General features: G+C 43.2%; 1 protein-coding gene across 3 annotated transcripts in view; it reads right to left on the bottom strand.

Annotated features, from left to right (window-relative positions):
• Positions 1–2,274: 2,274 nt before the first annotated feature.
• The window catches only part of sfmbt2 (Scm like with four mbt domains 2), a 33,448-nt gene continuing 16,926 nt past the window's right edge, over positions 2,275–18,796 (bottom strand). For all 3 annotated transcript variants that reach the window (XM_071920592.2, XM_071920593.2, XM_078282130.1), the window contains 16 exons: positions 17,070–17,158; positions 15,870–16,119; positions 14,799–14,896; positions 14,060–14,161; positions 12,840–13,070; positions 12,045–12,171; positions 11,728–11,841; positions 11,580–11,622; positions 10,049–10,116; positions 7,780–7,919; positions 7,129–7,238; positions 5,706–5,881; positions 5,376–5,545; positions 4,634–4,909; positions 4,142–4,273; positions 2,275–3,416 (listed from right to left, as the gene is read on the bottom strand). In XM_071920592.2, the coding sequence (XP_071776693.2) occupies positions 3,276–3,416; positions 4,142–4,273; positions 4,634–4,909; positions 5,376–5,545; positions 5,706–5,881; positions 7,129–7,238; positions 7,780–7,919; positions 10,049–10,116; positions 11,580–11,622; positions 11,728–11,841; positions 12,045–12,171; positions 12,840–13,070; positions 14,060–14,161; positions 14,799–14,896; positions 15,870–16,119; positions 17,070–17,158 (2,267 nt within the window). In that variant the 3' untranslated portion in view covers positions 2,275–3,275. The remainder of the gene's footprint in view (positions 3,417–4,141; positions 4,274–4,633; positions 4,910–5,375; positions 5,546–5,705; positions 5,882–7,128; positions 7,239–7,779; positions 7,920–10,048; positions 10,117–11,579; positions 11,623–11,727; positions 11,842–12,044; positions 12,172–12,839; positions 13,071–14,059; positions 14,162–14,798; positions 14,897–15,869; positions 16,120–17,069; positions 17,159–18,796) is intronic.

Here is an 18,796-nt window from a genome sequence, read left to right as displayed (position 1 = left end):
ATCGCAATATGACAACAAAATGGGCCCAGAAGTGGAAAGTACATTGCCAATAGCTGTTTTTTGGATGTATCTTTCCTTTAACAAAGACAAAGACTAGCTTTGATCGGGGAGGAACCTCCATCACATCAGAGGGAGACGACATGACAGGCCGATATCCGATTTTTAGTCCAAATCCAATATGGGACTGATGTATTAGCAAACTGTTACATCCGTCTAACCTTGTGGATATTAAATATCAGCGAACCGAATATGAAACATAAATTCAGTGAAGCTGTCTGCTCTCATTCAGGGCTTCTTTTAAATGGCTGTTTACCCCTCTGCTGTCATGACTTACTTAGTTTGTATTCACATACAACAGGGGAAAATCATGCAAAGCGGACGTTTGATATGAGGTTGCCAGGCAACAGTATAAGGTAGCAGCTTTTCAGAGTGACTCAATACAAAGTGTCAGAGTTGGGGAAGCGTGTGTGTGTGTGTGTGTGCGAGCGCTATTAAATTAATTCAACTGCACCCATACAGAGAGCTGGTGAGGCACGACACATCTTGGCGCTGAATACTCTCTGAATGTGAATCACAGACTTTATGAATTTCTATTAGATAATGTTACACAGAGAACATTGCAAATGAATCAGCATATCAGGTCATGTACTGCATGCATGACTAACACAGCATTACCTCCAATTATGGGTCTACATGAAACAGCTATCACTACATAGGGGGTAATTGCTTTTAGTGCTCCAGCAGGAAGCGCTCTGCCAATAGATGGTGAATCGCTAATGGCTCTGTCATCAGATGTATAGCGTTTTAATTTTGAGCATGCTGGGAGTTTTTCCACACATTGGCTGGCAGAATCAACAATGTGGCTCCTATTCCAGTTTGATCAACCGACACTCTCTTCATAACTAAGAAGTGATTCCAATTCGCTCCTATAATGACTTTTTCCTTCTCTATTTTGCCCCAAGATCAGTCCTAAAGACATGAACACATGGCTGTTTCAAGGTGTTTCAGTGGCTCTCAACATTCCTTAGCCTAGTGAGTCCATATTTGATCTTATAGTTTGGATTATTACACTACAGAGCAAAGATCAAGCAAAAAAAATCCCTGGAATTTATATGGAAGCTAAAAATAAAATCACATTAGGGAAGCATTCAGGACCGAAATTCTCTCTGAGCTGTGTATTTTTGGCAACCTATGTCTAATAATTTACACACATTGACCACATTACACACATTTAACATTGACCAATAATAATAATAATCATATCTTCTCAGTCATCAGTTATTGCCCCACTTTGTCCCCAGAAATGTAGTCTATTTATATAAGCGGGTTTGGAAGGCTTTGGTTGTAAATTATATTAGATGCAGGAACTTTGCCATAGTTTAGGGTTTAGTGGCTTGATGCCCATGATTTAACAGTAAAATATTGCATATGAAATATAATTTCAATTGTGACTTGCAAATGATGGAGGTAACTAGGCCTAATGGTGGATTACTGTCTATTACAAATATCAGTCTCTTTTCTCTTCCACAGTGAGCTGTTAACCAGTGTCAGTCTGCCTGTGACTTCCTACATCACACATGCATGAGGGAGCATCAGTTAACCCTTCATGCTCCTTCATAGTACTGTGGCTCTAGATATGAAGAGCTCTATTCCAAAACACTACATGTTGTTATTATTATTAGGGTTGGGTGCTTTAAAATTGTATTCCATTACAGTACAGTTACATCATCAAAATTGTAATCAGTAACACATTCTGATTACTTTCAGTTACTTTGCCCCATCTGAGATATAAAGGTATAGGTAACAAAAAGAGAAAAATTACAAAGTCCAGGAAATTTATTTCAGGTTTGCATACAAACACAAGTTTTCTTCTGTGCCACATTATATAGACTGAGAAGGCCTGCCACTATTTAAATGGCCTTCTGAGTTTCTCACTTTCACTTTAAGTATTCCTAGAAGAAATGCTTGCATTTTTCACAAGTATCTATAATCAGAATACATTATTTATTAGGTAACTTAATGGAATACAGTTAAATGTTTTAGTATTTTGAATATATAGTGCAGTAGTATCAGTAGTAGTAGTATTAGTATTAACAGTAGTATTAGTAGTAGTAATAGTAGTAGTACTGGTAATTGTATTAGCAGTAGTAGTAGTAGTAGTAGTGGTAGTAGCAGCAGCAGTAGCAGTAGTAGTAATAGTATTAGTAGCAGTAGTAGTAGTAGCATAGTGAGTAGTTTCCATAGTGAAAGAAGGTACAGGACAATAACAACAGATAAAAATCAGTAGAAATTTATTTTCTTATTTATCAAAAATATCTGCAACACATTTGCATAGATGGACACAAAATAGCTTACATGATTGTTTCATGTGATTGTAACAATGAGAAGAGTGCACAACTGGGTTCAAATAACTTAGAGGGTGTTATATTCTCTGAGTCGACATGTGGGAGGCCTTTTTCCTCTATCAACAGAAACTAAAATATAAATCTAAATAAATGCAATCGTTGGTTTCTATTCATGAAATAACTTAATACACATCCTTCAGGGTTTGTCTCAATTGAAAAGAGAAGGAGTTAATGTCAGCATTATGCTAAATCCATTCAAATTTTTTCTCTACATCCAAATAGATATATTACTCCTCATAAATAAGGATAACAATAAATATTTCAAATATATTACTTCTTGGGTTGTTAAATAGTTTCCCATTATATTTGATCAGAAACCAATTATGTCACACAAAAGGGGGAAAATGCTTGAAATCGATAATGGTTAATAACAATCGATAATAACTTAAATGCTATGATGCTTCTCTATCGCAAAGAAAATGTCTGCAAATGGAAAGTAATAAACACAAAATAAAATGTCTTCTGAAACGAGTCCTCAGCTTCTCAAAATAACTTCTTCACAGATTGGTAAAGCACATGGACCGGCTCCAATGTGTTTTGCTCTGCCAGCGCCGGCAGAGGGAAGTCTATGTGAGTCCTGCATCTCGCCTCCAGACCTGCAGTGTCCCAGAACTCAATCCTTCAACTCCTCCACACATCACTCCGCCGTCACTTAACTCGGTGCTTTCCCCAGCGTGACCGCTCCGAAAAAAACGTCCCTTCTCGCAATTTGGAAATTGCGCAAAAAAAAGTCCACAAAATTCAAAATTCCCAAAGGAGCCCGAAGTAGTCTGAAGTTTTCCACCGGGAGACGCCTAATCCAAAATGTCCCGAGCCGAGTGGGCGGTCAGTGGGTGACCGGTGGGTGAAATGTGTGTCGGCGCGGGCCGGTCAGTTGGCGTACTGTCTGTAGAAGGCAACTTTGACGCGCTCTATCTGGTGGCATAGTTTAATGGCCGGACCGAGCTTCAGGTCCATGCACTCCTGCACTGTGGGCAGGGTCAGCAGCAGCAGGGCCTGGCCGTCGATGTCCTGCACACAGGAGGGGAGACATGAAACGTTTGGTGAAAGAAAGAAAGAAAGAAAGAAAGAAAGAAAGAAAGAAAGAAAGAAAGAGACTAAGGTTTTTAATGTTTTTTGAATTGAAACAGCCAATAACTGATATTCATTACCTTTAAATTTGACCATTTTCATGTCAAAAATTGTAAAAAATGACAAAGATTCAGTGTTTTCCACCTCAGTATTTAACCATTTAGATCATGGAGGAGGATGAGGAAGAAGAACAGAAGAAAAAGGGGAAGAAGAAAAAGGAGAAGGAAAAGAACAAGAAAAAGAAAAAGAAGAAGATAACACTCATCCACTCTTGTGTGGATCAAATGTCAGATCAAATTCTACAATAAATATGTAATCAATCAAACTGCATCATCTCCTTCATATCAGAGGTGGACGACACTGACTGGCTGATATCTGATTTTTAATAAAAGGACAATATCGGCCTCATATATGGGTCTAAAGCTAAAAGAGAGTGAATAAAAGAAAGCGAGAGAGGAGTGGAGAAACAGTAAATTCACCCCTTTCCCCTCCTTTCTCTCTTGTTCAAAAGATAATGTGTTTGTGGATGAAATGATAAAAAAGGAAATAAATTGCTCCTTTGACAGAAGACAGAAGAGCACTGAGGCACAGCAGTTGTGTGTGTGTATAAGTGTGGTGTGTGTGTGTGTGTGTGTGTGTGTGTGTGTGTGTGTGTGTGTACGTACCTGCTCCTGGAAGATGTTGGCCAGGGAGGCACAGTCAGTAGAGTTGATGAACTGGACGACTTCGTCTACGCTCCACTCCAGAGGGTTCCTCTCCAGAACCAGCTGACCCTCCTCCTCCTCCACCCCCTCCACCTGACACACACACACACACACACACACACACACACACACACACACACACAAAGGACATACTGTAAGTTACTGACAATTTTCAGTGGAGAGATTTAGTGTCACATGATGTGGTTTCAGGCTCTCCACCCTGACAAGAATAACATTTTGGGGAAACACCGAATACTTGTGGTGGTTTTGGACTTTTTTTGCATGAAACTAGTTAAATATAGAGATTGAATATTGGCACGAAATATCAGCTATGGGCAGCTTAAACCTAAAAATATTAGTATTGGCCTTCATAAATCAACATCAGCCAAACCCTAGTTCAGTGTCTTGCTCCAGGACACTTCTGACAGGACTTCTGCCCTCCCTCCCTCTCACCTGCATGTCCTGTCCCTTGGGCGGCTGGTACTTGTTGTTGTTCTGGTTGTAGGCCGACAGGGAGCGGGTGGACCTCCTGCGGCCCTCGGGACCCTCGCGGCTGCCCGTGGCGGCGCCCGCGCTGACGGCCCGGCGCAGCGTGACGGAGCGGCGCGGGCGGCTGCTGGTCACCTCCACCGAGGAGGCGTCGGTGTGGTCGTCACGCGGCTCCGAGCTGGTGCCCTCCTCGCTGCCCGACTGCAGCTCCATCTCTTCGTCTTCGTCCTCGTCACTGTCCTGAAGGGGGGAAGAGAGAGGCTGTGAGTCAGGGAGAGATGGGGCGCACTTGTTTTGTTTTGTTTCGGCTTAATATGGTCTGGTGGCGGCGAGACCTCAGACCCCAAACTCCTACCGCTTGTAAGCGATTGGTCCAAGACTAATCACGGTCATGATCCTTTTATTGGGGTGCACAACATGTAAATTAGGCATGAATGAGTGACATTATTCTGTGGTAAATTAAACTGAACTACAGTCATCAGCTGCGATGCTTCTCTTCTCACTGCATCTGTCATGTTTAGGGGTGCGTTTGTTTTTATTTATGCACTCGATTGCGGTGGTACACTCCACCCTCGCCAGTATCCGCCTGTCACTGGACCAGAAGCCTACCGGGCGCCTATTGACACAATCAAAGGAAGTCAGGAAGGAAGGGAGGAAAGAAAAAAAAAAAGGAAAAAGTGGGAAAAGTAAAGAAGTGTTCTCTAACCTGCGGTGAGCCAGCAGGAGTGTAGTCCACAGCGGAGGAGCGCCTTTTCTTCTGCACAAAGATAGCTTTCCTCTTCTTCCTGCGGCGCGTCGGCTTGGCCAGCTCTCCCTCTGCAGGCTCCTCTCCTCCCATTGGCTTGGACAGCTTCCTCTTCTTCCCATAGTAATAGGCTGGGGACGCGCAGCAGATGTTGAAAACAATGCGCCCAAAACAAAACTCAGCGGCAATTATACACTTTGCAGCATCATAAGCTCTGATTTGGGGTGTTCTTCGTAATTGTGGCATGGGAAGTGATGTGTGTAATTGCGCCCGACGCAAACAGACACTTACTGTATTTGGTCTTTGTCTGTACGGAGCAGTTCTCGGGGCACTTCTCTGTAACAAGGACGGGGCTGAAGAGGTTCGGGCAGCACTGCAGCTTCACACACACCTTGCGGCAGAAGTCCGGGATCTGCTCTGCGAGGCGGACTATGCGGATGGTGGAGCGATAGGTTTTCCCTTTGTATCTGAGGAGAGGGGCAGACAGCGGGGAGGGACGGCGTGACATTGTCAGCCACCGGCCAGACAGCGATTACAATTTTATTTATGAGAACAATGGATAATTAAACTATCTGTAATCCATCAAAGTAGTCGACGATGAACGATGATTGCCTACGCCATAATGATGTAAAATGGGCTGTTTTAGGAGAGCCTTCGTGAATTCAGATCATCCAGTTGATGAGGGCTGTCCTGGAGAGCCCAGTTGTCTGTTGATGCTGATGCAGGGTCAATTTTGCAATCTCCCAACTAATGGCTAAGGTTAGGAAAGGCAAGCTGATCTGTTTGCAGCGCTCAAGGACAAGTTCAACCTGGAGCTTGACGTGCCTTCTCAGTGTCTACTCACTCTGTGCTTGCCTACATTGGGGTGTTCTAATCAGGGCTTCTCAAACATTTTCATATCATGGACCCCCAAATAGACACACATACTGTATGGGAAGGTTTTTGTTGTTGTTGACTGAGTATTGAATAGTATAACTTTCTACACTGTACGTACTAGAGTCAGTGGCTCACGGCAAAAATGAAATTGAAAGTTCCTAAAATGCCTGTGAAAACAAAAGTGAGGCGGCAAAACATGCCCTTGAAAATTAAAAGTGCTCCTTTTTGCATTTCACCCTGTTTACGTTTTTTTGTCGAGCTGTCAAATATTCATGCGTGAATGCGACTACTGTGTCCCCCGTGGGCCACTGTAGGTGATTCATGGGAGCCTGCGACTGGGAGATCCTTTCTCTTTTGGGTAAGAAAAATGGAGCGGTTTTTGATCAGAAAACACCCGAGTATGCAGCCTGAAGCGGTGGAATATTTTGGCACCACACCGCCAGCAGCAGAAGAAAATGCCGACCCCACACAAACCACTGCAGCAACAAAAAATTAAATAACCAATATCATAAAAAACTCAGTGGAGGGTTGGAAGATGGACTAGCTGGGGACAGAGAGGGGGAAACGGCACCATCCTCCTCTGCAAGGCCTGCTGCTAGTTTCCAGCAGTGGGAAAGAAGTGTGGGACGTGTGGCATATTATGATTTAAAATTAAACAAACCTTAATGGTACAAATTGAGTGTTTATTTGCCAATATGCAATGTAAATGTATTATTTCGTAGTTCAATAAAATTGCCCCTGAAAGGACCAAAATGGCACAAAAAATCCGATCCAGGGGGCAAAAAGCCTGCAGCCTGCTTTAGCCTATCATGGTTCACTACACTTTGTGTTTCCTCACTTGGCTTTGAGGGTCTCCTCGTGGCAATCCCAGCTCTGATCCTCCACCTCCTGCAGCTCCTTCAGGACTCGTCCAGGCTTGTAGGCGGCATTGATCAGCATGCTCAGCAGCTGGAGGCAAAAACAGAGCTTAGACCTAAAAAACATAGATTTCCCGTTCAGAGCTGAACAAGGCTCAGAGAGAAGCGCGGTGAAGACGCAAACATGAAGGAAGATCCAAGTAAAACCAAAAGGACAGAACTGAAAGATCGTGCTTGCAAGCCTTTGCATGCACAAATCGCAGACAATTGGAAGTGCACGCTCACACACGTGCACACATACCGTGCACACATACCGTGCACACACTCAACAGCCTCTGGAGAAATTAAGCGTCTGTTTTGCTGAGCGCTAGTGACGGTGTGTATGTGTAAACACACTTGATTGACAGCTCCTCACATTAAAATGAAGGCGCTGCTGGGAAACTGCAGGTGGTTAACAAGACGCCGCTGTCTCACCCTCCATCTTTCACTCTCTCCCTCTTTCAATCTTTCCCTCGGCCCCCCCCCCCCTCGCTGGAAGTCTCTAATACTTTGATTAACCCTGTTCCGCTCCATCTCCCCCAGTGCTTATCGCCTGTGGTTGACATTTGTGACCAGGCATAATGTTAGCCCACCTCTTTGAGGACCAGCGTGCATTTCCCGGGTCCGACGGCCTGTGGCAGCTCCGCGATGCGCCCCTTGTTGAGGTAGGGTCCTGAGAAACACCGGTGGTTGACAAAGATCTTGGAGCAACAGTACCTGCCATTGGCCGAGCCTGGGAAGGAGGGGAGACCACAACCAGGAATGTTAACCAATACTGTAAATAAGATCATGAAACTGACACATGGTAAGCTGCACAATTTCATACTCAGCCCTCTCTTCATCAATGACCTTGTTTAATGTCTGAACTAGGGTTAGACCGATATTAGCCTTTTATTAGAAATCACATCTGGTCCAATTATACATGAATCTGCTTTATTAGTAATAGCATTTGTAGTTGTAGTATTATCCTGGGTTTCAATGGAGAGGTTTAGTGAGGACAAAACACTGAATACTTGTTATTTATTGCAATGTTTTGGCATGAAAATGGACAAATGTACAAATATTGAATGTTGCCTTAATGAGACATTTTGACTGGATTCCAAAGAAGTATGCATAAACATTCTATTATGACTATTGTTACTATTCTAGGATTCAGAGGAGAGTTTTAGTGTCCATGGTCTAAACACTTGTGATTTTCTCCACTCTGCCAAGAATACAATTCTGATTCTAATGAATTCTGATTCTTAAAGAAATATCAAAACAACACAGTTGTTGCTTCAATCCAAACATATCAGTATTAGTCTTCAAAAACCTATATCGCTTGAACCCTAGAATGAACGCGCTTGTGTGTGAGTGTTGCCTTGATGTGTATCCCCGCACGTCGATGTGTGTGTAGGCCATTAGACTACCGCTGCATAAGTGTGTGACTCCGAGCACTTCACCACAGAGGTGACTGCAGAGTCAAACTGGGAGAGGAATACGGCCTGTTCATGTGACTTCCCCCCACAGAGATGAAGTGCGGGCCGACATAATGATGCAGTATGCTGCACTCCGCCCTCCCTGCAACCCCCGATACCGCCAGCACCTGGAACCGCACCGCCAGGGGTGAATAGTAATTAGGCGGGGTGATGAATATGCATGAGCAAGTAGGTGGTTTTTAAAACGGGAACTTGGAAAGGAGGGCAAGGGGTCTCGTGGAAACAACGTTTACCCACCTCCCCCTTCTCGTTTGCGCTCGAACATACATGTGTACACACAAACCCGCCCGAAACAAAACGCTTTATAGCAGGCGATGTGGGGAGAAGGGAAGATATGGTGGGTTTGTTAAAACCACAACAACCCCGAGGTGTTTCCGTAGCCGTGCTGTGAGGGAGGATTCACCGATTGTGAAGGGTCACTGTAAGACACATGTTCATTCATTGATATGCGCCTTCTACTACAGGTTTGGCTGCTGAAATGCAACCTCAAACACACACCTCATACGGTATGCTGGGTCTACCACCATCCTTAAGGAAAGACCCCCCTAAAACACTTTAACACTGTTAAAGAACAGCTACTGGTGATGTATCTTACATTTCTGGCCCCATTTTGTTATTTGGGGTGTATTTTTTCTGTTGCTTTACTTTTCTTGTTTTTCTTGTTGAAACTGGCCAAACATAGACAACATGACATGACGTCAAGGTATTTCCAGCGCAGCTACAAAGAGTGTGATACCAGAGAATTTTATCTATCTAAAACATCAACGGAAAATGTCAGGTTTTGCTGTCAAAGAGCAAGAGCTTCTTTCTTTCTAGACTCACCATTTTGCACCGATGTACAACAATAACACAGGGAGAAATCCACTGGAGAAGAGGACAGTAGCCTCAAGAGACCAGAATGCAATGCAGCCACAGCTTGCATCTTTGGAGATCTGCATCTTTGCATGTGAAATACAACACTCCTCCTCAACGGCTTTTTTATAATTTGAACAACCGGACACGGCACACCATGGCATTCTTCTCTCCATTCTCACTTTATGTCAACTGGAAAAACTTACTAGACTATCGCTCTCTCCACCTACACATATACAGCACAGAGAATCCCCTCCTGTGGGGGTTGGCAAAAGACATTCTGGGAAATTAAGTAAATCACTAACTGAAGTAGCAGTAGATGAGGCAGGTGGAGAGAAAATGGGTACACCAAAAAAGTAAATGACAACACCTCATCACAAAAAAACTCCTGGAACGCACTGAACATTACAGATTGATGATATGCAACAGTGTGAGAGGATCTGAGGGGGGATTTTTCCCTTTAAAATCATCATACCCACTCATTAACATTAATCGCTGGAATTAAATCATCTGCAACATGGATTGTGATTACCTGGATCCATGGTGAAGGGCGGGCAGGGGTTGACAGGGGCGGGCTCTATTGGCTGCGGAGGGACCAACCTGCAGGTAAAAGGCAATCAAGCAGTCCAATGAATCAATAGAATTATCCAACCGATCTAATCAAACAGGAAATAGAGCAACCAAACAATCATTCATTCAACCAATCAATCTACACAACAGCCACTACAGTTTCTGTCAGATTTAGAACTGGGTGAATTACTGTGTGTGACCGCGAAGTAGAAAGAAGGTGGGGGTGGGGTGGGGGGGAAGCGATGGGGAGTATTGATGAAAGGATTCCCCTGAAGGTGAGAAATGGAATTAGTGGTTAGATGAGAGGGCTGACAAAGTGTTGCTGAAGACCTCATATTTCTCCCGCTCTCCAACCGCCATTTCCCCCCCCGTCGTGCTCCCGGGGCTGCGTTCGCCGGCCACGGGTGTAACGTGTCATTTGTCAACAAAATCAATCAGTGCCCTGGGAAAGCAATTTCTGCTCTAAAAGCCACTGTTTCAATTAATGGCTTTGGAGTGACAGAGAGAGAGGGGGAGGCCTTGAGGGCTTTCTGGGGAAACCTTCGCTGGGTCTTTGGCTCACAGGTAAAAGGATAGAAAACAAAAGGCTGTGAGTGAAGAGCTGGTGTTTCATTGACCGGGCCGAAGCGAAACAGACCACGGCTGTCACTAGGGTTATAACCACGTATTGAGTTACTGATATACGGGGCGGATATTTCATTTCATTTTTCATTTAACCTTTGTTTAATACTTGGACAACACATTGAGGGATGGCGAGGAATCATTTTCAAGAGTGCTGAGTTTACATACAAGGAGAGAAACGCAAACAATATTTATGATCAGCACTTAAACATTCACTAAACATAAATTAAAACATTCATATTTACAGATAATCAGGCTCTTTAAGATTCCTGAATTGTCCCATCGCAACCAAAGCATCAAGCTTCAGATCATGCTGTAATTCGTTATATTATAAGGAGTGCAAACTCCAAAAGCAGTGTTTCCCAGGTCAGCTAGCCTGAGGAACCTGGATACTGGCCTTTTATTAAGTCATCAGCCAATTATCATCTTCATCTGTCAAAAGAACAGAATTGATTGATTGATTGATTGATTGATTGATTGATTACATATTTATTGTAGAATTGGTCAATACTACACTGGTTGTCTATGGGACAACTCTTAACTGAGCTGATTCTAATATGACATTTTGATCAGATTCCATGCAAGAAAGTATGAATCTTGTTCTTATCATCAATATTATTACTATCCTTGGTTTCAATGGAGAGTTTTAGTGTCCCATGATGTAAATGCTGTTTTCCACTCTGACTAGAGTAAAATTCTGGGGAAACACTGAATACTTGTGTTTGTTTCAATTTTTTTGTCATGAAAACGGTTAAATTTGAGAGTATTGAATATCAGCACAATCCATATTCAATCCATAATATCGGTAAAAAAAATCCCATTTATGTCGAGCCCTAGCTGTGGTGAAATAGAGAAATGGTTTGCTTTCTTACTGTTTCTCTGGCTGGACAACTGCTATCTTCTTCTGCTTCTGGCCTGGGAAAAGAAAATCAAGAGAGTTTGCATCAAACTGCCACTCTCAGGGAAATACGTGTGTGTGTGATCGAGTGTGTGTGTGTGTGTGTGTGTTTGTGTACATACAGACAGGTTTGAGCGGAGGGGTCAGGGGGTAAGTGTTGGCCTCGCACCAGCCGACAGGGAAGATGTCCATGGACTCCACATCCACAATACACTCTGACAGGGGCTTGGCCACACCTAGAGACAGGCAGACAGCAGAGCAAGAGGGGTGAGGGAACTGTCACACACACGCACACACACACACACACACTCCTACACACAGGTTTTTACCTTTCATTCGGAGCCACAGCAGGCGTCCCTTGACACATAATCCTCCTCACACACACACACACACACACACGCACGCACACACACACACACACACACACACAGGTTCTTACCTTCCAGTCGGAGCCACAGCAGGCGTCCTCTGACCTGTGTGATCTGAGCCACACACACCTCAGCCGGTCGGTGTGGGTTCACCGCCTCCAGCCACATGTCCTTGGTGAAGCCTCTGTACTGCCATGTCTGAGCAGGTGGAAATACACACACACACACACACACACACGCACGCACACGCACAAATACACAAGAGAATTCAAAGAAGTTAACGATTACAATCTGGTCAGTCCCACAGCTAAAATAATCTATATTCACCAGTTGTTAACTTCACATTCCCATATGCGTATAGCTTGATTTTTTTTTTTATAGTTTCATACTGCATTTATTTCATTTTTTGGCATATTTTTCATTAACTTTTTCTCAGTGTGTTCTGCTGCTGTTACTTTGCACACCCTCCTGCTTTAACTAATGTTTAATTATATTTTCATTCATATATGTGTTCATACATATGTTAACCATACATATGTTTGTGCTTTTATACAGCATTTTCAACATTTACAACATTTTATTTTGACCCATTTTGAAACAAATGTTGTATAACACTGTTATGGTGCTGCAACAACCAAGTATCCCAACAGGAATCATTAAAGGAGAAATAAATAAGGTTTTTCCTGCCCCAGACCACAAAATGACCACAATGTATCTGTGGGAGGTTGATAGGGTTGTTGATCAATACCAATGACTGAACGATTACTTTCTGGCTTTCAAAACTCAACTTTCTGGCCCGTGCTCTGTTTGAGAACAAAAACTCCCCACCCACTGGATTCACATAAGGCCTTCTGATCCGGTCTTACATCGGGGAAGCAGGCGTCAGGGGCGGCTTCGGTCCCGCTCTGCTTCAGGTAGTCGGCCCAGTCGAAGTCCTGGCCCTCGTAGCCCCTGGGCCGCTCCAGGCCGACCCCGTTCTTCAGACACCACTGGACGGGCAGGATGCCTAGCGAGTCGGCGTGGCACACCAGGGACCGGGGCTTGGCCTCTGTGGAGAGATCGTCCTGTGTGATCTGGAAGTAGTTCTCGTTGTAGATCTGCAGAGAGAGGAGTCAGCAGTCTGTCATATGGACTCATATTAGAGTTACACTGATATACTGGTTTGCCTTGTATTGCCTTTTATCAAAATTTGATATTGTCCAGTCAGTGTGGTCCACCTCTGATATGATGGATACGATGCAGTTTGACTGATTTATTGATTTATTGTAGAATTGATCAATACTATACTGGTTGTCTTTGGGAAGAAGACCATAACCTGAATTGACCCTAACATTTGGACTGGATTCCACACAAGTGTGCATAAATCTGTTTTTATTCATCATCTTCTTATCATCATCCTGTGTTTCAACAGAGAATTTTATTGTCCCAGAGGGTTTTCCACCCTGCCAAGAATGACATTTTTGTGGTAAACACTGAATACTTCTAATATTTCTTGCATAAAAATCAGCAAACTAAGTTATTATAGCACAAAATATCAGCTACTGGCATACCAAAACTAGCAGTATCGGTCTTCAAAAACCCACATGGGTGGAACCTTTATTCATGCTATTATGCAACACCTGTACATCCTTAATTCCTCACAAAATACAAGCAGTGTTAGTAGTATCTATCGAAAAGTAAAGACTAGTTCAATCATGACTTACAGTAAAGAATATACGTGTAGAAAAAGGATATTCTTATAGAAAAAATTGAAAACCAGTGCACAATATTAAAATGATGTTAGGTCTACAAGAGCAAGAAGAGAGCATTACTGTGATACTCATGAGATCCAAGTACTGCCTGGAAGGTCTTTGGTAAGTGGGGTTTTCAATTGAAGCCAAAAAAACACAAGGACCAAGGCTAACATCCTGCCAAAATCCATGTGGTTAAAAAGAAATGCTAAATAGAACAATGACAGATTAATAAAGGCGTTTTTATTTAAAACTGAAAAGTGCTCTTAAGGGTCCTCTTGATTTCTTTAGCTGAGGTCTAGTTTAGAAATGTTTGCCAGGGGTGGTGGACTTGTGGTTTTCAGAGTCTGACTCACCTTGGTGACAGAAACGGGGCAGATCCGGAGCTGCTCCCACAGAGAAACCATCTCCAGCTTCATCTCCGTCTTGAAGGAGTGCTTGGGCAGGTCTACATGGTCCTGACACAGTAAAGTCAGACGTTTAGACAAATGTGCTCCGCTTTTTCTCATGCACATGTTAATGCACACACGCAAGACAATGTAGGTCATGCAATTCCTCAGCTTTTATTTTATGGGTAGGCATGCGATGAATGAAGTCTTCAGCCAGGGAGAATCTTATTCCCAGTAATGTAGTGATAAATAAAAAGGTGGGTGAAGTATCATCTCCAGTTGGTGGTTATCATAAGGCAAAAAAACCCCAAAACAACAGAAGCAAAAATCAAGTATATTTTCAAAAAAGCACTAGTTTTTCCTTATTTTCCCTTAAAGTGGTAATCCGCATGATTCACTTTTTTTATGTATATTTTGTCTCCATCGTTGTTGCTAAGCGCTCATTGCTGTGGTGTTTCTGTACTGCACTTCCCAGAGATCACCTGTCAATCAAACAGTGTGGGCGGGACTGAGACGACTTTTTCCTTTTCTGTTGATGCAGTTTCTGTAGGTGGCGCTCTTTTCTTTGTCTGCCACGGTGGCTATCACTGCTCATGCTAACTACCCAGTTCTTCTTCTGTTAATTCCAAACAAACTGGAAAAGTAAGACGCATCACTTCTTGTGTGCCGGAGGATTTTTTAGCCAAGACTGTGCGGACTGTCTCACCTTGAACACCTCTAGAGGCAGTGGGCTCTTCCGCCCGTCGACTCGTGCCGCCTCCAGAGCCTGCTGCCACTCGGCGGCGCTCTTCAGAGACCGGAGCTCTGAGCGTTGGGGAGAAAGACACAAAAGTAAGGCTTAAATCCAACTGGCGGTGTGAAACTCACCACACACCTAACTAGGGGCAGACCGGCCTGATGTCAATGTTGTTTACCAGCGGTATAATGGAAGTTTCTACTTTTTACTCAACAGCTTCAGAGGTATCAGTAAAACCTGTAATGAAACCTGCCTCAACCTGCCATGATGATCTAAGTGCTGTTTCAGAGGCTTTTCCACCCTGACAAGAATACAACCTGACCTTCATCAGGTATCTCCGTCAGGTATGATGACCGAAACGTTGTATCATTAATACATTTCTCTGTAAATGAGCACAGACTTATAGTGATCTGACTGTGCCTTTCCTAAAAACCTAAAACACTATATGTGTGCAAAAGCCTTTCAAGCAAGTTTTGAATCTTTAGGGCATCAAAATGGTCAAATGCTTAATATCAGCTCAAAATACTGGTTATCAGCAGTTTCAATACAAAAAGACTGGTATCAGCCTTCAAACAAATCCGCTAGTGTTTGAAAGCTAGGCCCACAAACAAACCAGTGGAAACAGCACCATTTAAATAAGGATGTACACACACACACACACACACACACGCAGGCATGCACGCACACACACACACACTGACTGACTGACTGGAATGACTCATTAGCTGAAATGTCTCTGCACTTCCATGGAAAAAGCACACTCACAGCGCATTAATATCACATTCACTCAACAAACATCTGTGCTAGTGCTGAGGGACCATTGTATTTACTTTTTGAATTTCAAACTCTTTGTTCTATTATCCTGTTTTCATCTTTCACTAGACACGTTCTCTCTATCTCCAGCCTATCCTGACTATATTTATTATATACAGTATATATATATATATATATATATATATATATATATATATAGACTGTAATTCAGTTTTAGGGAAGTCAAAGTTCCTCCCTGTCACCACAGTGGAGCGACTGGGTTATCACCTGTGGGTGGCTCTAAAGCGAGGCGGTTCTCCAGGGCCCAGCCGAGTGGGCGGAGCCTCACGTCCAAGTAGAACAGCCAAGTGTCCTGGGCCTGGTGGTCGTCATGGAGACCGGCGTAGCGTAGGCGGAGCCTCCCTCCGACGTTCTGGACCACCCGGACGGGCCAGTAGAGTAAAGGGTGCAAGACGTCCTGAAGCTCCAACACTGAACCCTCGACGATCAGATCCACTGTGTTCTTACCTCTCAGAGGCTGGGGGGGGGGGGGGGGGGGGACAGAGAGACAGAGGCAGAGAGAGAGACAGAGAGAGGCAGAGAGAGAGAGAGAAACAGAGACAGACAGAGAGAGAGAGAGAGAGAGAGAGACCAACCAATCAAAAACATTCACAGACCTGGATGACAGAAATTTCACACTAACTTTCAACTAAAACTCTATTTTAAACTAAGAATACTTCTAGGTGAAGAAAATACAGCGCATCTTGCCACCCAATAGCTTGATAAATGCCACAACCTGAAGGGACAGAGTGTAACCATGACACACACACACACACACACACACAGCGTGTAGAGTAAACTTCTACATGTAACCCAAGGCAAAAAGCCATTACAACATTTATGTTTCTGCAAGCAGACAGACAGACAGACAGACAGACAGACAGACAGACAGACAGACAGACAGACAGACACACACACACACACACACACACACACACACACACACACACACACACACACACACACACAAACACTAGTTACTACAGTGTCTGATATGCCCTTATTGTCTTCTGAATGATTTGCATAACTGCATATTAACAATTTTGGAACTGTTTTATGTTACTATAGATACTGATGATTATGTATTATTGTATAGTAGATGTTTTCACAACAAATAATTAATCATCTCAATGTGGTTTGAATGTAAAATTAACATTTTGCACAGTGCCTTGGCAATATAATTTCTGATAAACAGGCAATAAAGTAAATTAATTGAACTGAATTGGATGATGGGGGGTGGTTGATGATTACAAGCTCTGAAAAAAAGAACTTTGAGTGGTTTTCCCCTTAAAAAAGGGAACTGGTTATATTAGTGGTGAATGCGCAGCTCACCAGCTATAAATGCCTCTACTGTATCATGTCAAAGCCAGCTTTCACCGCGCATTATGTATACTCTCCATTTGAATACGCTCCGCCACACGCACTCACCCCCTCCAGCAGGTTGGCCGGTGCCGTCCTGGAGCCGGTCAGGTCCTGAACGAGGAACTCGGTCCAGTCGCTGTATTTCTCCTTGATGGCTGCAAGACACAACGCAACACCGAGACACAGAGACAGACAGACATTGAGCGCTATAGATAGTGTGCAGAGTGTGTACACTATAGACTTGGTCAATTATTAATTGTGCGCCACTACAGAGCATTGCTAATGAAGTGTAGTCGACAGAGGACAACATGCATGAGTGAGTGCATGCATACACACGCACACACACACACATATAAAACATATACACAGACAGACGAGGGTTCTACCGATAAGGGTTTTTGAAAGCCAATACTGATATTTTTGGATTCAAATTGCCAATAGCCAATATTTTGTGCAAATATTCAGTTTTTCCCCCAGAATTTTATTCTTCTTCTGGAGCAGCATTTAGGCCTTTATGGGACACTAAAACTAAAATGGGATAATAACACTACTACTAATAACACATATTAATGGGAATATTGGAATAAATCAAGTCCCCCAGAAAGACAGAATCCAATCAAAATGCATTGGTTGCATTGGCATAGTTTCTCATAGACAACCAGTGTAGTATTGATCAATTCTACAATAAATATGTAATCAATCAAACTGCATCATATGCATCATATCAGAGGAGGACGACACTGACTTTGAGATTTTTAATAAAAAGGCCACTATCTGCACCATATATCGGTCTAACCATAAGATAGACACACACACACACACACACACACACACACACACACAAACAAACTCTCTCTCACACACACACAACACACAACACACCAGAGCGCTGCCTCCTGAGCCATGTTAAAAGGCTGGTTCCAGCTAATTTGCATAGGACATGTTGTTGTGTTCCGCTTCCTGTTTCCCACAGTGCAACAGTGTTATATAATTCATGCTGTGCTGTCGTGGCTTTTGATTTGCCTTTGATTCCAGGTCAGCTGGCTGCTAATACCCCCCCGTTCCACCGTGCAACACTTCCCAGAAAGATGCTGACGGGCCCTTCAGATGTTTTGTATATTTTTCTAGTTACTCAGCGACTTCCATGAAAACCCTTTACAGACCCAGACACTTGTTGGAGTGACTGAAACGGTGCCAAGTGAGTCATACCTACAGGATGACTGTGCAGCGCATCGTGTGAGCCTAAAGTCCCTGTAGCATTGATAAACATCGTGCTGAAGTGAAAGTGAAGCGAATTATTGTCTATACACTGTAGCATAGCGCTGATAATGAAAATCTTTTGGGAATTGTGGGGGAGATTGTTTGGCCTGGTGAAATGTTTTGATTACTGGAAAAACTTGAAATACTGGCCAGCTGCTTTGTTAAAACATGAAACAAGCATAGACATCTATTCCATAAGAGCATTTATTAATCTCATTTTCAACTGAGATGCTGAAAACTGCACTGAAAGTTTGTAACTAGCACATACCTCCAACTGCATTCAATTTGCAAACTGACTATATTTTACATTTTTCCATAGTGTGCCTGCTCAGTTAACTGATCTGAGGTTTGAACAAACAAAGGTGGGGGTTAGCATCACATAGGCTGCTCAGAATTATAAATACATAATTGACTTTTGTGTCCAAATCAATATATGCTCTCATGGCCCAGGACTCCGGGGTCCTGCCTGAATCAAACCAACAATTGTGGAATTTTCTGGCAAATAAATCAATATGTCAACATGAGAGAAGCCG

This window comes from Centroberyx gerrardi, chromosome 24 (assembly GCF_048128805.1).
Source record: "Centroberyx gerrardi isolate f3 chromosome 24, fCenGer3.hap1.cur.20231027, whole genome shotgun sequence".
NCBI lineage: Eukaryota > Metazoa > Chordata > Actinopteri > Beryciformes > Berycidae > Centroberyx > Centroberyx gerrardi.
This window is presented reverse-complemented; position numbering and strand designations above follow the sequence as displayed.